This window comes from Fundulus heteroclitus, chromosome 24 (assembly GCF_011125445.2).
Source record: "Fundulus heteroclitus isolate FHET01 chromosome 24, MU-UCD_Fhet_4.1, whole genome shotgun sequence".
Classification (NCBI taxonomy): Eukaryota; Metazoa; Chordata; class Actinopteri; order Cyprinodontiformes; family Fundulidae; genus Fundulus; species Fundulus heteroclitus.
In genome coordinates, this window is record NC_046384.1 from 598331 (window position 1) to 618166 (window position 19836).

The 19836-nt window shown below is 38.5% G+C and overlaps 1 protein-coding gene across 1 annotated transcript in view; it reads left to right on the forward strand.

Annotated features, from left to right (window-relative positions):
* The window catches only part of LOC105918790 (protein EFR3 homolog B), a 28287-nt gene extending 11794 nt beyond the window's left edge, over positions 1 to 16493 (forward strand). Inside the window, exons 6-23 of the mRNA XM_012853947.3 lie at positions 1265 to 1386; positions 3111 to 3257; positions 3373 to 3468; positions 5677 to 5755; positions 5906 to 6041; positions 6129 to 6281; positions 6361 to 6472; positions 6554 to 6605; positions 9331 to 9503; positions 9660 to 9735; positions 12864 to 13025; positions 13112 to 13243; positions 13317 to 13384; positions 13537 to 13670; positions 14928 to 15016; positions 15088 to 15136; positions 15212 to 15318; positions 15562 to 16493. Coding sequence (XP_012709401.2) covers positions 1265 to 1386; positions 3111 to 3257; positions 3373 to 3468; positions 5677 to 5755; positions 5906 to 6041; positions 6129 to 6281; positions 6361 to 6472; positions 6554 to 6605; positions 9331 to 9503; positions 9660 to 9735; positions 12864 to 13025; positions 13112 to 13243; positions 13317 to 13384; positions 13537 to 13670; positions 14928 to 15016; positions 15088 to 15136; positions 15212 to 15318; positions 15562 to 15696 — 2022 coding nt within the window. The 3' untranslated portion in view covers positions 15697 to 16493. The remainder of the gene's footprint in view (positions 1 to 1264; positions 1387 to 3110; positions 3258 to 3372; positions 3469 to 5676; positions 5756 to 5905; positions 6042 to 6128; positions 6282 to 6360; positions 6473 to 6553; positions 6606 to 9330; positions 9504 to 9659; positions 9736 to 12863; positions 13026 to 13111; positions 13244 to 13316; positions 13385 to 13536; positions 13671 to 14927; positions 15017 to 15087; positions 15137 to 15211; positions 15319 to 15561) is intronic.
* Positions 16494 to 19836: the final 3343 nt, after the last annotated feature.

A 19836-nucleotide genomic window follows, 5' to 3' on the forward strand; every position in this document is an offset into this window, starting at 1 on the left:
AGATTTGCATTAGAGGATCCATCTGTACATCCATATCAGTTTCAGAACCAACGCTGTATCCAACTAGAACAAATGTCCCAATTCAGCCAAATAAACTACAAAAGCTTAGAGCAGATCATTCAGCAGTTAAGTTCCTCCTCCTGCTGCCTTGATGTTCTACCCACAGCTTTCTTTAAAAAAGTTTTACCTGTCATAGCGTCTGATTTGACTCAGATAATAAACGCGTCCCTTCTGTCAGGTGTTTTCCCCCAGTCCCTAAAAACAGCAATTATCAAACCACTGCTGAAAAAGAACAATTTAGACAAACTTCTACTCCAGAACTACAGGCCCAACTCAAACCTCCCCTTTATCAGTAAGATTATTGAAAAAGCTGTATTTCAACAATTAAACACCTTCTTAACAACGACCAGCCGCTTTGATGTTTTCCAGTCTGGCTTCCGTGCTCACCACAGTACAGAGACCGCCCTGATCAAGGTGCTTAATGACATCCATATAAATACAGACTGTGGAAGAACCACCGTGCTGGTTCTATTGGACCTTAGTGCAGCATTGATACTGTCGATCACTCCATTCTGTTAGAACGCCTGGAGAACTGGGTCGGCCTCTCTGGTACAGCTCTCCACTGGTTTAAATCCTACTTGAAGGACTTTTTTGTATCAGTAGGTAACTTTACATCAGAGATGACAAAAATCACATGTGGTGTTCCCCAAGGATCCATCCTGGGTCCCCTCCTTTTCAATATCTACATGCTCCCTCTAGCTCAGATAATAAAAAACATCAGCTACCATAACTATGCAGACGACACACAGCTCTACATCACCATGTCACCTGGTGACTATGGACCCATTACAGAGCTGAGTAAATGCTTGGAAGAAGTCAATGCATGGATGTGCCAAAATATTCTGCGATTGAATAACAACAAAACTGAAGTTAAGATTTTTGGGAAGAACAAGGAACAGAAACACGTCAAAGATGCTCTCCAAACCCTCGGATACCCTAACTGGGCTTTTGTCAAATCAGAACAGAAGGTGGAGAAGAACAAGCGTTTTGAATTGAGAAAATTTCCTGGATGGGAAGAGAAACGTCTTCAGCTTCAGATTAAAAGTCGTGTTTTATTTTTAACCTTTTTTTTTCTGGTATTATTTAATTGTATGCTTTATTTTTTATGATTTCCGTTGTAGGTTCTTGTAAGCTAATTAAGACAACAAAAAGTTAGAGTTAAATGGATTATTAAAAGATTAATAACATGTCTGTTTTGTTGCAGTTTGTGAAGTTTGCGAACATCGAGGAGGACACCCCTTCATATCACCGCAGCTACGACTTCTTTGTGTCTCGGTTCAGTGAGATGTGTCACTCTGACCACGAAGACCCAGACACAAAAATCAAGTCAGTTTCCAGCTGGTTTATTTCAAACATTTACAGTTTCTGATGTTTAGTGCAGCCAATCAGCAAAGCCTCTCAATCCGATTTCCTCTGACCCTTATTCCTGCTTTTAACTCCAGTAGATAAAGCAAATATTGTGCAGTTTTACCTGTTGGATTATGAATGTTATTAACAATTATAATTGGTAATCATAATTTGTAATATGTTATTCTAATCAATGCTACAATGCAAATTGTTTCAAATTGTTGTGATCAAGAGCTCCAAGCTTTTAATGATTATCACTAGCAAATGGCTTACTAATTAACAATTATTAACCTAATTTAACCTGGGAGATGGGTGTGTAACCAGTTATAGAGCTTAGTTAGGCTTGCCCCTGTAAATGTTACCTTAAATTACAATTGCAGTTGGAGTTATTAATCATTTGTCATTAACCACAAGAAAATAAAAATGCCTAGTATATTCAGTTGTTAACTCAAGAGAGAGCTGATTTAATGCTCTTACAGACCATTCGATCACTGAATTAATCACAGACAACCATGATTAACCAGTTCAAATGTACTAAACCGATAATTCCCGCTAACAGCAATTATCTTGTTTAATAAACTACTTGGACACATAGACTACAAAACAGAAACACAAAAATAGAAAACAACTGAAAATAAAGGTCAATAAAATTGATTAATTGTATAGGTAGCAGTCTGTAAGTAATTTCACAGTTGATTGAGTCCTGCTTAACTCAACATCGAGCAATCAGCATCAAATGGTAGCATTTGAGATGTAAACAGTATTTAAAAGGGGTTTGGCTAATGGTTTTGAGGTACTGTAATGGCGGCCATCTTTAGGTCTGAAGCTTAAAATGGTGAGCTAGCCCCTATCCATAGTTAGCTCACACAACAATTAGCTTCAATACAGTTCTGGCTTGTGGGCCCCAAAATTAGTGGCGGGCTAACGATAGCTAGCATGTTAGCAACGAGCGGTTTCACGATAGCTTAGCTTTGGCCCAGATAATAAACTAGTGCTAACCAAGGCTAGCTTTGCTTGGTCAAACCAAGAATGGAAGACGTTCTGTTGATCCCTAGAAGAACTGGGATTTCCCCAGTCCTTCTACTTAGGGTTGAGTTAAAGTCTAGACCTCCTCGTTATCACAAACATTAGAGGGAAAAAGGTGAGGTTGAGGTCAGCAAAGTGCTCGCTCACAGGCCCTCCACGTGTTAAAACACACAGTTTCAGCTGAACGTCTTCCCAATACAGCGCCGCTGTGCGAAAGACGGCAGAAGAACCGTGCCCACGCTGGGTTATAGCCTCAGGGTGTAATCCCATCCAAACTGTGTTGCATGCTGGGAGTTGCAGTTCTTCATGTTGTTATGGCATAACACAAAGATGAAGTTAGTTGACCAGGTCTCTCTAGTAAGAGATATTATATCTCAGTGGGACTAACCCAATTAAATAAAGTCTATTTAAGAACCATGAATAAATAAAATGCATGCTATCTTTGTTGAGAACTATTCTTTTTAACTCTACAAAGAACTACAAACAAATTAAAATAAAATATCTTAAAGTCGATAGATTCAGATAATTTTGCCCAAAAACCAAGAGGATAAAATACATCAGTTTGAATTAATGGGGAATAATTTTTCACTCTCACTATGAAGAAAAAACGTCAGCGGTTGTGTTGTGTGGTGTTAATTAACCCGAGCCGGCAGTACAGATTGATTATCTGTGTCTAGGATCCGAGTGTCGGGGATCTGCGGCCTGCAGGGCGTGGTTAGGAAGACGGTGGACGACGAGCTGCAGGTAAACATCTGGGAGCCTCGTCACATGGAGCAGATTGTCCCCGCCCTGCTGGTCAACCTGGAGCACTGCCACAGCAACAGGTACACCAATACTGTCTCTGCTCTGGGTGGAACATCTTCTGGGGGATAAAATGGACAGTGAGAATGAGTGTTTTCTTTAACACTTTAGTCTCTGCTTCATTCCGTCTGCATGCAGCGGTTCTCCAGCAGAGCAGACGGAGGTGTGTTTCAGAGAGCTGCTGGGTCGAGCCGCTTATGGTCACATCAACAACGCCATCAAACCTGTGCTCATGTAAGAAACTTACTCTGCATAACATCGCCTCACATCAGATGCGTCATTCTTTACAAAAACGAGGCAAGTTTATTTGTAGAGCATTTCATTAACACGACAATTCAAAGTACTGCACATGAAAAAAACACATTGCAGTGGAATAGTAGCAGTAGGTCAAGATATGTTGGACTACGATCTTAATCTAATGATGTTTCAGTTAACTATAACCAGTGGCGTCTCTGGCAGGATAAGTTAAGTGGCACATAAACTCAGTACCTATTAGCAGAAACTATTTTTTTTGTGTGATGCCTACAACCTGACTTTCATCAATGTTAAATTAAGCAGATAAATTAGCATAAACCAACACACTAGAAATGTCATTTTATATCAGCTAAATGTAATTTAATTTTTATACATAAAATAACAAACACTCATATTGTTAAATAATTGAGCAGAAAAGATTCCCATCAATCCTTCAATGAGCCAGCAAGGACAACCAACACTAGATTAATATTTGCTTTTAGTTTACATTTTCCTTTGTTGTATTTTGTTTAAATTTTCCTACAATTCTGTGTTTTAGTTGCTTTTATTCTGTTTTTATTTCCCTACGTTTTAATCATATAAATCACTTTGCATTGTCCTTGTACTGAAATGTGCTATACAAATAAATTTCCCTTGCCTAGATTGTCGTACACTACCCGGCAGAACGTAAACGTAATGTGTGCAGTTCAAACATTTTGATTGGACGATTTTAGCTTGCCGGCCACAGTATTTGTGCCCCACGGCTGTCTACTGAGAGTGTGTTGGGCATGCGCTCTGCTATTTCAGATGTTCGTTATTTAAACAAGCGTTGGTGCACCAGCCCCAATATCAAGACGCCTCAAGAGGATTTAACCTACTGAGCTCGTCAGTTTTCTGACAGACCAAGATATACTGATACAAATGTTTATAACAGAATTTTATTGGTAAGGGAATCTGTCTTTTTTACAATTTACTCTACAGATAATGATCCTGTACCACTGATTATTGAACATAAATCTCCACACCGGCATCTGGTGGGACCTGACCCCTAATACAGAGATGCCACAGATTATAACAGTTTGAATTTAACATTAATATTCAAAGCCAACTCTAAAGAAATAGGTTTTAACCTTGATTTAAAGGTACTCAGGGTTTCACAACTTTTAGATTCTACTGGAAGTTTGTCTGGATGGTTGATGCACTGATAACAAGTCTGTGATGTATTTAGGTGCTAAGCCATTCAGGGATTTATAGACTAAGAGAAGTATTTTAATGTCTATTCTCTGAGATACAGGGAGCCATGGAAGGACTTTAGAACTGGGGTGATGTGCTCTACTTTCTTAGTATTAGTGAGGACGCGGGCAGCAGCGTTCTAGATCAGCTGCAGCTGTCTGGTCCACTTTTTAGGCAGACCTGTGAAAACACCGTTGCAGTAATCTATTCTACTAAAAATAAACGCATGGATTAGTTTTTCCAGATCCTTCTGAGACATTAGTCCTATAATCCTGGAAATGTTCTTCAGGTGATAAAAAGCCGACCTTGTAACTGTCTTTAGATGCTTTTGGAGGTTCAGGTCTGAGTCCATCACTACAACCAGATTTCGGGCCTGATTAGTAGTTTTTAGCTGAAGCAGCTGAAGCTGTGTGCTAACCTTTGATCTCTCCTCTATTGGTCCAAAAAAAGGATTAGAAAGTTTTGGCAGATCTATGCATTTATTTGGTGTTGAACGGGTTCATAATCTTCTGTTGACATTGTGATGTAGAGCTGTCTGTCGTCTACACAGTTATCGTAACATACAGTATGTATTGGTTTTCATGATCTGAGCTAGAAGGAGCATGTAGATATTGAGTATGAGGGACCCCAGGATGGACCCTTGGGGAACCCCACATGTGATTTGAGTTTGGTTTTGTCCTCCTTTGACTTTTTTTTTATTTCTGGTTGTCTGTTTGTGCGTCCACTGACCGGCTCTCAACACCTGAAACTTCACTGACTCATCAGAAAGTTAAATGTTTTGTCTGAAAGAGCAGGTGGATAACCAAAAGTCAGAAAAGTGTGAAACAGGGTCAACACTAGACATTGGGGTACAATTCACCGATAAAGCTCTTAAAACATTTAATTTCAGCTACTGAAGTCCATCAATATAACATTTGTGTCGCTGCAGAAACCTTTGTCCAGCACTTCTCCGGTAAAGAAGACTTGTTTTTTCAGGCACCTGGACAGCCACAGTTTGTGGGGAGGAGGAGGATTTGCTGTTCGCTGCTTTCAGATCATCATGTTCTCCATTCAGGTCAGCTAAAACACAGATATCACCTCTGGTATTGCATCGCAGGAACATATCTTCCAGTCACTGCCTGCTTTTCCATGAAAGGGCTGTCATGTAGCTGTATATCCACTGGGTGGAGCTGTTTGGATGTGGCTGAATAACATTTTATATCAGTCCCAGCACTCCCACCTGGTCATCCAGCAGCTGTTGGGTCACCTGGACGCCAACAGCAGAAGTCCAGCGTCTATCAGGGCTGGGATCGTGGAGGTCCTGTCTGAAGCTGCTGTTATAGAAGCCACAGGATCTGTAGGTGAGCCAGGAGCCTGAATGTGTTCATTTAGACACTAAACAAATGGAAATATGATCAACCCTGATACGTTTCTGCTTCATGCTGCAGGTCCCACCGTCCTGGAGGTGTTCAACACGTTGCTGCGGCAGCTCAGGCAGAGCGTTGACTACCAGCTGACTGGTTACTACGACAACGCAGGCAAACACAGAACTACATCAGTTCATGAGAAAACGCTGCAGGACGCAGTCATCAAAACCATCGGTCAGGCCGGGCGTCACTCTCTGATCTCTGCTAAAGTTCGACAGCTTGAACTGACTTGTTTTCATCCACGTTGCTGCAGGATCCTTTGCCAACACACTTCCTGTCTATCAGAGGTCAGAGGTCATGCTGTTCATCATGGGGAAAATTCCTGTCCCTGGCATCTATCCCGCCCTGGGCTCTCCGAATGCCGGGTAACTTTCCCATCTGTTCCCCACAGCGAGCTGGCCAACCAGCTGCTGACATGACGGGTAACTGTCATGTCTGTGTTTCAGGTTTGAGGGCAGCAGGATGATCCAGGTGATGCTGCTGAAGTCTCTGCTACAGGTGAGAGAAAATAATTGGGGAAATATTCACACAGCTCCTGATCACATTCAGCAGCTGATGGTCCCCGTTTGACCAGATGGACAAAAAACTCCAACTCCTCCCTTATCGAACTATTTGTCTCTGCTGTCCATCGCATATATATATATATATATATATATATATATATATATATATATATATATATATATATATATATCTATATCTATATCTATAGGATGTGTCTATAGTATGGTCTATAGAGAGTATGATATAGAGATAGGGGGTAAGCGAGGTATGTGTAGATATTCGTGGGGAAGAGGGGGATGGGTCCTCTCTATTGATAGAGAGGGGGAGAGAGGTGTGTTGAGAGGGGAGAGAGAGAAGGGGGGGAGAGAAGATGGGAGAGAGAGAGGGGGATGAGAGAGAGAAGAGAGAGAGGGGAGAGAGATAATATATAGTATGTCTCTATCTATCTATCTGTATATATCTATCTCTCTCTATATGTAGATTCTATATATAGGTAAGAGATATATATAGTCATTCTTGTTAGAGATATATATATATATATATATGTATAATATTATATATATAATAGATTATATATATGTGTATATATATATATGTTATATATATATATACATATATGATATATATTATGTATAGATATATATGTATAGATATATATATACATATCTATATATATATGTATCTATGTCTATATATATTGTATGTATATTATTATGTATATTATATATTATGTATATATAATGTATTATAGATATAGTATATTATAATATATATATATATATGTATATATATATAGATATATATATATATATGTATATAGATATGTATATATATTATGATAATATGTCTATATGATCTATATAGATATGCTATATGGTCTATATATATGTATATATATATATATATATGTGTATATATATCTAGGTATCTATATATATATATTGTATATATATAGTGATAATGTATCTATATGTATATATATATATGTATCTTATATGTATATATATATATGTATCATATATATATATATAGGTGTATATATATAATGTATATCTATATGTATATATATGTATATATATATAGTATATAGACATATCTTGTGTATCTATAGATATAGGTGTATATATAGATATATCTATATGTATATAGATGTGTATAGATATATATATATATGGGTATATATCTAATATATCTATGTATATATATAGTATCTATATATGGTAATTATATAGAGGTTAGATATGTATACTATATATATAGTATATAATATATATGTATATATATATATAGATATATATGTATAATAAGATGGGTATACCTCTACTATATCTTTGGTTTGTTTATATATATATATATATATGTGTAAGATATATATATTATATATGTATATATATCTGCTATCTATATATGTATATATAGATGTATATATATGTATATATATTATATGTTATATATATATATGATATCTATATATTATATGTAGATATTGTGTATATATATCTATGTGTATATATATATATAGATGTATATTATATAGATATGTATATATATATGTATGTATGTAGTATGGATGTGTGATTATAATATAGGATTGTATGTATGTCTTGTAATATATATGATATATGTAGGATGTATGTATGTGTATATATATAGTATGTATGTCGTATGTAGGTGTATCTAATCTATGTATGTTATATATAGATATGTCTATATATATCTATGTCTTAGAGCTAGATCTATATAATATGTATCTAGATAGATATCTAGAGAATATATAGAACAGATTGTATATAGATAATGCTATCTCCTAGATGTATTATAGATAGATATATATATAATATACATATCTATATATTATATGTTATATCTTGTGTATATATATATGTAGATTATTCATAATATATATATATATATGTGTAGATATATAGGTATTATATATATATATATCTGTATCTATCTATATATGTGATATATATATATATATGTATCTATATATATATGTGTATATATATATATATATGTATATATATATATATATATGTATATATATATAGGTGTGTATATCTATATATATAGTGTTATAGATATATCTATTATATATGTATATATACTATATATATATGTATATATATATATGTATATATATATATATATATATATATATATATATCTATGTATTGTATGTATGATGTATATATATATATGTATATATATATGTATATATATATATGTATATATATATATATATATGTATGTATGTATGTATGTATGTATGTATATATATATATATGTGTATATATATATGTGTATATATATATGTATATGTATGTATATTTATATTTTTATTGTGTGAGTGTGTGTATGTGTATATAATATTTTATTTAAAAAATAATTGAAAGTACAATATATTATTTTTCAGTAAATTTTTGTAACAATAATGATGAAATACAACTTTCTTTAGCAATATATTCTGAATATATTCTGAACTTGTGGTAGTTGGGAAAATCTCAGTACTATGACACAATTACATGTAACTAAAAATACATATAGATAAAAAATAAATGCAAGAAAATAATTTTTTAATCACATGATTTCTTTACTAAAACTTTGAAAGAAAAGCTATAACACCACTAAAAGTTATTCAAAAGTGTGTCAAAGGACACAAAGTGTGAAGGTTCTGTAAATGTTTGCATAAAGTAACCAGGAGGTTCCTCCTCAGGTATCAGAGCGTTACGAGAGCAGCAACCTGCTGACAGCGCTGCCCTCCTCCTTCCTGGAGCCTCTGCTTTCCTTCACCCTGATGGAGGATCCAGAGATCCGCCTGCTGGTTCTGTCCATCCTCACCTCGCTAATCGACCGCCACCAGAACGCACCCAGGATCACCACAGTAAGGTCAGGAAACGCATTCTGAAACCTTTTACCTCGATCTGGTGCCAGATACACGTTACTGCTGATGGTAACAGTTTACTGGTCAGATCTAAGTACAAACTAGTTTAAATCAACCAATAAAAAGGCAGAACCTGCTGCTGATTCATTGGCTGTTTACAGTGTGACGTTTGATGTGTCGGTTTTGGAGCAGAAGGAGGACGGATGCTCCCGACACGACAACCTGTTCATCCGGAAGGTAAGCAACATAGTTATGAATGCTGAGTGAGGAACAATTCAAACCACAACTTGCTCTCCCTTTGATGGCAATAGGGTACCGTGAGTCATACTTCTTACTGCTTTCATAATTACAGGACTGCTTGAAAGTTTGTGAACTAGTTGACTAGTTTAGATTTTTATTTTTTTTTTAACCATGATTTTCTTATTTTCTCATTACCAGTTTTTGTATATGAAATGTCAGGTTTATGTTCATTAATTCCATTTGCTTGTTTTGAGGGAAATGTGTGAATTGTAAGCAGACTAAATGAAACAAGGAATCAGGGCATTTGCAAAAGTAAATGAGCCACAGCTGCACTGGTGAAGACAGTCAGGTAAAAGACTCACAGGTGAAACACATGTAGGTGCTGGAGTAATCAATTAAGCAGTCCAATCAAATGAGACATCCTTGGGAAAAGTTTTGAAGTGCACTGGTTAAAATTGAGAGGAAACCAACCAAACCACTGTAGTCTCAAGGCCGAGAGAAAAGGAGACATCTGAGGAAACCAGGAAGAAGGTGACAGCCCATCAGTCTGGGGAAAGCTATAACCATCTCCAAAAGATTCCAGCTTCATCCATCCAATGTGAGACAATTCATTTACAAATGGAGGGCACTAGGCATCACCGCAACTCTGCCTCGAAGTGGACGGCCGTCAAAACCTACACAAAGAAGGGATAAATGTACAATCAGGCGAAATATCAATAGACATGGCATTCATGGGAGAGTAGCCTCTGCTCTCAAGAATGAACAAAGCCGCCCGTTTAAACTTTGCCAGAGAGCACTTAGACAAACAAGAGTTTTTCTGGAAGTCCATTCTCCGGACGGATGAGTCCAAAATTTTATTATTTGGCCGCAATCACAGGCGCCATGTTTAGAGAAAAGTCAACACTGCATTTAAAGAGAAGAACCTCCTCCATAAGGTGAAGCATGGTGGTGGAAATGTGAAAGTCTGGGCCTGCTTTTCTGCCTATAATACAAGGAACCATCAATTCCCAGGACTATGAACAAATTCTTGACCAGAATCTCCTGCCATCAGTCAGGGAATTGAAGCTGGGATGAAAATGGATGATGCAACAAGTCCACGACCCAAAGCATACCAGCAAAAGTACCAAAGAATGGCTTAAGAGAAGGGAGATTCGCATTCTGTATTGGCACAGTCAAAGTCCTGATCGCAATCCCATAGAAATGGTGTGGCAAGATCTGAAACGGGCAGTACATGCCAGATGTCCCTCCAACCTCACTCAATTGGCAGAGTTCTGCAAGTAGGAGTGGACAAAAATCCCAAAAAGCAGATGTGAGGCACTCGTTTTTGGTTACAGAAGACGTTTGGTTGAAGTAATGGCTGCAAAAAGGAGATGCCACAAGGTATTAACTGAAAGAGTTCACACACTTTTTTGCACTTGGCAGATTTGCTGTTTTTTGACAGATAAAATACTTCTGTTGAATAAATAATGAAAATATGTAACTTTTTTTTTCATTGTTTCCCTTTTTTGGAAGGTCTGCTTTACAATTTGAGATTTGGATGTTCATTTCACGTGATTATGATAAGTTCTCTTTAGAAGACAATGACCATGTTCGGGTGGTTCACGAACTTTCAAGCTGCACTGTATATACTCAAACAGTCGCATTCCTCCCATTCTGCTCATTTTGACAACATGAGAAAAATACACCCAAATATTAATTACCCTACCTGGCGACTGAGGCTTTAAACAAGCCTCAGTGGCCAGGTGTGATATTCTAAGCTCCCCATGGAGCTGTTTAACTTGTATCAGTGTGTCTCTACATCATAAGCTAATGACGTCTTCATTGTGATGTCAGGACTGTTGAACTCCACCACTTGGGCAATATTTACAATAGACCGGATGTTCTGCTTCATATTTACCCCAAAGTTCAACATGATGTTTTAAAGATTTTCAATGGCTGCTAAAATGTTTGCGTTGGAAGCAGTTGGAGTTTTGTGCAGTGATGTTTAGGCATTTTTGATCCCTTTGGCGTCAGTATCCATATTTTGAGAGCCGCAGTAGTCGCGTTACAGCAGAGCTCCGCTAGCTTTAGCTTTGGTGTTAGCCATTTTTAATAGCTGTCTTCTAATATTTTGTTCTTTTGCCTTTTCAATGGGTCGTCTATAAGTTTTGTAAAGTTCCTCTTGTAAATGCGTTCCAGGTCGTGGCGGAAATATACCAGCTGTTAATAGTTACCTCTCCCTGTCTGCGGCTAGACGCCTTTGCGCCCTGCTTGGCCCTTTTATCCCAGAGAAGTGGCCATCAATGAATAAATAAATAATTAACTTCTTTAGACGGAAAATGCTCTTGGAACAGAAACTATACTTTAACACATTTAATCTAAACAAGCCAGAGAAATGGTACAGATGAGTACTGTAGCTCTACACAGGTTCGACATGGGGGAAAAGGAATGAGGAAGAGGGAACCCAGAATAAAGGTTATTAGTATTTTATAGAACCTAGATACACTCCTGTGCAAAGGGGCTGTCCATTTCCTCAGATGACATCAGTGCTAAATGTGTCACCACTTGGTTGTTCTCTGATAGTTTGTTTAATAGCATGGTGTCCCTGACTATCTACCTGAGCATGAGCGTGCCTCCCCGGGATAACTGACCCGTTTTCCTTTTTTTTCAGTCCCCTTTATGTACCTTCTCTGACGTCTACAATGCCTATGAATCATCTGGTATTTTACCGGTAACTGCTTTCAACAGCAGGAGTTCATATATGTAACATGTGATACTTATGTTTGTTTTTTTGCCTTTCTATGTCTTTTTCTGCAGGTGTAGAAGCAGACTCCTAGGATGTTATCTTGTGTTCTCTTTTTTCCTCTACTCTGTTTTTTTCCACACCTTCTCTCCCTTTTAGCTTTTTTGTTAACAATAATTCCAAAATAACGTCAAAGTTTTATTCCATGCATATCAGGGAAAGCACTAATGCTCCACTTGTGAAGGTGAATCTCTTGGGCTCTATTTGGCACTAAAAGCAATTCAGAAACAAGGAATGATAATGAAAAAGTGACAGTTGGACGCTGCGTTAACAGTCTGCAGGCTTTGTTTCAGTATTTTAACATATTTTCCTGACTTTTCTGTGTTTTTTTTTGTCTGTGCAGCACGCCCAGCGTCTCTACAGACACGTCTACCTGGCCTGTAAGGAGGAGAACAACGGGCCGAACCACTACCAGGCGCTCTTCAGCCTGCTGGCTGTTCTCAGTGTGGAACTGATTAACGAGGAGGTCCTGGTGGACCTGCTCCGACTGATCCTGGCGCTGCAGGTGAGGACGGATGATCTGACAGGAACGTCCGTCACCGTGCTGCCCTTCCCCATGTCTCATGAACCGCTCTGTGATTGGCTGCCTAGGAACTGGGAGCGTCCAATCAGGAGAACCTCTCTGTTTTTAACCGCTGCAGTCTTCACGCCGTCTGCGCCGCCTCCCTCCATCTCCTGTCACAGCTCGGCCCGCCTCCAGCTCTCCATCAGCATGTCACTCAGGTGATCACGGCGTGAAAAACCAGGAATGGATGTTTGGAAGCAGCAAATTTACTCTATTCTTGTGTTTCTGCAGGTCATAGAAAGCCGTCAGAAGGACGCGCCGCACCTGCTGCCTGAAAACGTCCTGTGTGACCAGCCCAGGTACATAAACAAGCAAATCATTTACAGCAGCTGTTTGGTGGGTCACTAGAACAATGCATCAGCTTGTTGATGTAAGAAAACAATAAGATCCCTTTAAGGATTACAAGTTTACTCCAAGAGGCTCAGTAATGTGGTTTTAACATGTTTATCAGGCTTCCGAAGGCCGATCTGAAGGTGGACAAAGCTTTCCTGTTCATCCAGTCCAAGATATGCGAGGCCCTCATTGGAAGCAGCTACAGTGCACAATGCGAACGTCTCAGCACACCTTATACACCTCAGTTAACAGGTACATGCACTCAATTTAAATTCAATTCAATTTTATTTATATAGCGCCAATTCATGAAACATGTCATCTCAAGGCACTTTACAAAGTCAAATTCAATCATATTATACAGATTGGGTCAGATTATACAGATTGGTCAAAAATTTCCTATATAAGGGAACCAGTTGATTGCATCAAAGTCCTGACAAGCAGCATTCACTCCTGGAGAAGCGTAGAGCCACAGGGAGAGTCGTCTGCATTGTCCATGGCTTTGCTGCAATCCCTCATACTGAGCAAGCATGAAGCAACAGCGGAAAGAAAAACCACCCATTAACAGAAAAGAAAACCTCCAGCAGAACCGGGCTCAGTATGAACGGTCATCTGCCTCGACCGACTGAGGGTTACAGAAGACAGAGCAGAGATACAACAAGAGAAACAAAAAAGCACAGAAGCACACATTGTTCCAGTAATCTGTTCTACATTAGATGGTAGTAGCGGGTGATCCGTCTTCCCTGGATGATGTCACAGTTAACAGAACGCCAGACCAGGTGTACCTACTATGAAGAAAAAGAGAAAGAGCAAAAAGTTAAAAGCTGAAATGACGACAGTCATTTCAATGTAATACAATGCAAAACTGGAGAACAGTAGAAATCAGTAGAGTGAGAAAAATAGATCCTGATGTCCTCCAGTAGCCTAAGCCTATAGCAGCATAACTATAGAGGTAGCTCAGGGTAACATGAGCCACTCTAACTAGAAGCTTTGTCAAAAAGGAAAGTTTTAAGATTAGTCTTAAAAGTAGACGGGGTGTCTGCCTCACGGACCAAAACTGGGAGTTGGTTCCACAGGAGAGGAGCCTGATAGCTAAAGGATCTGCCTCCCATTCTACTTTTAGAGACTTTAGGAACCACCAGCAGACCTGCAGTCTGAGAGCGAAGTGCTCTGTTAGGAACATACGGGGTAATTAGAGCTCTGATATATGATGGAGCTTGACTATTAAGGGCTTTATACGTTAGAAGAAGAATTTTAAATTCTATTCTTGATTTTACAGGAAGCCAATGAAGGGAAGCTAAAATTGGAGAAATATGATCCCTCTTGTTGATTTTCATCAGAACTCTTGTTTCAGCATTTTGGATCAGCTGAAGACTCCTAGCCACATAACACTTAAAACCAAGGCTTTTAGTTTATCAGTACTTACTGATTAACATTTCTCACTCAGCAAATGGACGGAGTGAAAGTTCGCCCCGGGATTTGTACTTCTCAGACTTTAGTTTTTTTTTTCAGATGAAGATCGTCTGTCCCGGAAGATGAGCATCGCAGACACCGTCTCTCTGCAGATGGCCATAGACCACGCGTCCACTTCTGACCCTCAGGTTTGTTTCCGTCTCTCTAAGTATTTCTGTTCATCCACAGGGTTCCTAATGTTTCCCGTTGTGCTCTGCAGAAACCTCAAATCGAACAGATCACCTTTGAGACACTGAAGAACACCATTGGTAAAACATTTCATCCTCTGCATACCTGTTTCGGTTTGTTCCTGCTGTCATTAGAGATGTTGTCTTGCCTTTTAGAGGACAGAGGAGCTGTGGAGGAGGAGGAGAGGAGGAAGAGGATGGAGGTGGTGGAGAGGTTTCAGACGGCTCCTTTTGAGGAAATAGCAGCTCTGTGTGGATCCAGGGTGAGCCGCTCCCCGAACTAAACCAGGAGTAGTTCTGTTTGGTTTATGAGATGAAGGTTTATCTGGGTTTCAAACTGCTTCAAAGTTAGTGTGATCAGGTCTTTAGTTAGTCCCAGAATCTCCTTTTTGGAAGCTCTGGATCAGATAGCGTTATTTGTGATCAAACAGATGTACAGATATCCTGTCTCAGTGTGAAAACAACTCAAACTGTCCAACTTACGGTTGGTTTTGTCTCTCCCTCAGACTTCATTGCTTCAGTCCAAACTAGATCAGGTCTTTGATCTGATCGTTCGTCCTCCTCCATCTCCTTCAGGACAATCGTCCCGTCGTTCGACGCCAATCTTTGAGATGAAGTTTCCTGACCTCTGTGTGTACTAGAGACTCAACGGGATGATATAGATTATAACGAAGCGAGAACAGAACACCGATGGACTGTAAACGTGTAGCATGAGTCGTGTTTCATTTTGATTTCATCAAGCTTTACTCTGTGGCTTTTTGTTTATCAGAGAAGGATTTAGTTTATTTTTTGAAGCATTTTACAGTTTGGTGATCAATGAACTGTTTAAAAAAAAGATTTCCCTTACAGTCCCACAGAGGGAAATTACTCTGCATTTAATCCATCCCTTAGGATGGGGTGTTTCAGCTGTGTGATCAAACAGCTCAGTCTGTAGAAAGTATTCTGTGTGGTCTGTAGAGTCATTTCTCTGAAGGCTCCTGAAGGCTAACAAGGAACAATAAAAAGTTTTAAACAAGTGTTGAGCTGTTGGATGGACACTACAACATGAAACCAAAGTTAAGCTGAAATGGTTCTGGTAAGTTCTGGTTGCTGATAAACTGTTGGACATGATGTGTAAAAGTATAAAGTTCTCCGACAACCAAATGAACAAAAGCCAACATTTCTGGATCTCCATTCAGAGAAAAAACCCATCAGAGACAGGTTTCTCCTGAGATCCAGTCCTGAAGACCACCTAGTCCATTATAAAGTCTCTTATTGGATCGAAAGACAATGGTGTGATTCTGGTGTCACAGGGGCTTGCAAACAAGCTCCTCATAATGCATGGATGGTTCAAAGTCCAGCACTTGAACCAAGCAGAAGGAAGGCCATCACTCACGAAGAAACAAGAAGATGACCTCCACCGATTACCTGCTGAAACAATCTACAAGAGGAACACCAGGAAAAAACAAGCCTCTGCATGGCACATACCAGCAAAATGTTAATGAAACACCCCATAACCACTAAAAGTACTAACCAATTAGTACATAATTTTACTGGACACAGAAGGAAATAATCTCAGCAAAGAAAATGGCTTTCAGATCAAAAACTATGGAGTTCAAGGTCAGCTATATAAGGAAGGACCCAGGATGTGTGCAAAAATATCCCTGAAATAGGTTGATCATCGTGTACTGAACAGCCATAACCAGGTGGACAAGCCACACAACAAATTAATTCAAAGATATAAAAAATTAAATAAAAGACAGCATTACCAAAAACATTAAGGTTTTCTACATTGTCTTCATATCAATGGCTCTTTTTATCTGGTTTAATACATTTATTGTCAAAGCAGTCAAAATGGGATGTCCGTAATGAATTGGATGTGTTCTGACCTGATGGACCATGGGTTTAGCACATAAACATGAAAAGGCTGATTTATCTTTCTGCGATCATGACTGGCAATTAATTAAGTTTTCTTAGATAGCATCATTTGACCTCCTGAAAAAGCCGATGTGATGAAAACTTCAAACCTCAGTCAATTTCCATGTTCTTTGGTTTCCAAAAAAGAAATAAACTGAGCCTTTACAGCTGATTCTGTAGGTCTTTATAAATTTTTTTCATTTTGATGTTTTATTGTGAATGCAATATAACATGCTTCTTTTATGTATTTATTTTTCTGATAATGGAATTTCTATAGTAGTGTTTTTTGTGTGTGTGAATGTAGTGTGACACATAGTTTGGACTATGTAGCAGCCAGAGTCTGTACCCAAGACAAATTTCCTTTTGGACAATAAAGTCCATCATCGAGTTGCACTCTCTACTGGTTAGACTGCAGGATACCAGGAGATCTGGCACGTCACAGTTGTGGTATTAGGATTCTTTGTTGGACTGTGGCAATAAACCTACAAAAGTTACTGCAGGAATTGGGCAAAGCGGAGCTGAGTTAATGGACTGATCTGGCTGCTGAGTTCACAAATGTAAGTGAGCTGGGACATCACATTTCAGACCACTGCTCAGTGGAGGGACAGCAAGATTTTAGACCTCACAAAAACTCTTACTCAAGACGGCTCATATAGGAACAGTTTGAATGAAGGCTGTGCAAAATTCATGTACAATCCTGGACTCGGAGGGCTTTGCAATGCCAAAGAGGTTTTCACTCATCGCAGTCCATTGTACTGCATTGTCCATTTCAGCAGGGGACAGTACTACTTAATCTGCCCCGCTGCAAGGCGGCAAAAACATATTGTGACTTGCCTTTGGAGTCAAGATGAGAGTCACTAATATTATTAAAAGTTGCCATCGACTTCCTAAAGTTGTGAATTAACTTAGGTTTTGTAGTTTGTTGTTAAGTAAGTTGTTAATATGCCTGCCCCACCAGTATCTTTGCTGCCAAGCAAACCGCTGCTTAGCCAAAACTTTGTAAAATGCCAGAGTTTTACTTTCTTTTTGTTTCCAAAGTTAGGAATGTCAATTTTAGAATCCAAAGTTAGGGTTGAACGTAAGCTTGTAGTGAGGAGCTGACTCAATGGAGAGTATGCCAAGATCCCAGCAGTGGAAGTCTGGGGATTAAAAGTTGGATGTTTGGAAGATTTAAAGATGCAGTAGGTAAGTTCTGTATAAATGTTTTTGTTTTTTTTCCCCTACATATGTGTTAAAACTATAAAAAAGAAACAGATAATCTGTGAAAAAAATCCATCTTCTCTGGTCCCTTACAGTGGTCATATGCAGAAAAACAGTCCACTGCTTCCAGTTAGAAAATACCAACCAGAGCCAGGAGGAGTTTCTGGCAGCATGGCAGGCTCTGGGCAGGTGTGCTTGCTCATAAAAGTCTTAAAATTCTATAATGTGGCTTAATTCCCTGAAACATACATAGTATCTCTTGAAGGAGACATTTAACAAAGCTGCACTGTTCTGAGCTGGTGGCTTCGGCGGGTGGGGAGCTTATTTGTGTTGAAATAATTGGGAGTTCATCTTCAAGAGTACATTGTGAGGATTAAAACAAGAACTCAAACTTTAGATTACATATTTGTAAGTAAAGAGTTAAAAAGTTACGATTCTTAAGTTTCTGTGGTAGATTCAATGACCCAAACTCTTAGACAAAGTTCTTCAACATCATGAAGATCTTGAAGGTAAGGGAGGGAGGTAAAACATCTCACAAAAAGTAAAAGTAGACTAGAGTATCTACCTCAGTAGCCCAAATTATAACTCAGTCCTGTAAGAGGGACACACAGAATACTTGAAAAATGTGCCTAAAGCAAAATATGCCTGGCAGTCTAGGGTACACCCTGGGAGTAAGAGTTGGACTGATAGAACAAAGTAAATAAACCCTAAATGAACTAACTGAATGCTAATCTAATAAATTACTAACCAGAAAAATCAAGAGATCGCAAAACTCACTATTCTAACTCCCTAAGGAGGCATTTATGAGACAGAGCTACTGACATCAGTTTTTCTGGGTGACATCACAATAGCTTTGGAGCTAACACCAATACTGATTCAAGCTTAAAATTTAGAACACTTGTGATATGTGAGGAAGGCACAAAAGCAATATTTCAACATATGTGCAATCAATTGTCAAAATTATGACCTGGGACCTCATTTATAAAACATTTTACAGAATCCATACAAAAGTGTACATATGTCAAACACTGAGAAGGGCATACAGTAACTGTACCTGAACATTAGTTTTTCCAGGTTCTGCCTCCTCTACCCACCCATAAAAAGTCAATGCAAAGCACCTCATGAATGTTAATGACTAGCCAGCTGTTATTTCATGTTTAACAATGACAACCATGGAGAAAAAGCTAAAAAACTGTAAAAGAATTTAACAGAAAGGCGTTTATAAATTATATAAATCAGAGGTAAACACACACAAGTTTAAAGCTAGTTTGATGGTCTTAGAGATTATTCCTTTAATTTTTTTAAATGGTTGTTTGTCCTGTTTGTCTCTGTGTTCCCCTGCGACAGACTGGCAGCCTGTCCAGATTGTACCCCACCTCTTGCCCAGTGAATGCTGGAGATAGGCACTGGCATCCATCGCGACTCCACAAAGGGACAAGCGTGACGGAAAATGGATGGATGGATGAGAAGTTCTTTGCATGAAAATAGCTTGTTAAAAAGTGAAAGATTGATTTTTGTCAGAGGACATCCTCACAGAGCTGTGGAACGTGTTTAAATTCCTCTTGTTTTATAGGAGGATGTGTGTCCAAATCATCATTCTGAGGAGGGAGGGAAACCAGGAACAATGAAAATTTCACTCCCGACAAAGATGAAACCGCTCTGCCAGTTCTTTTTTCATGACGAAT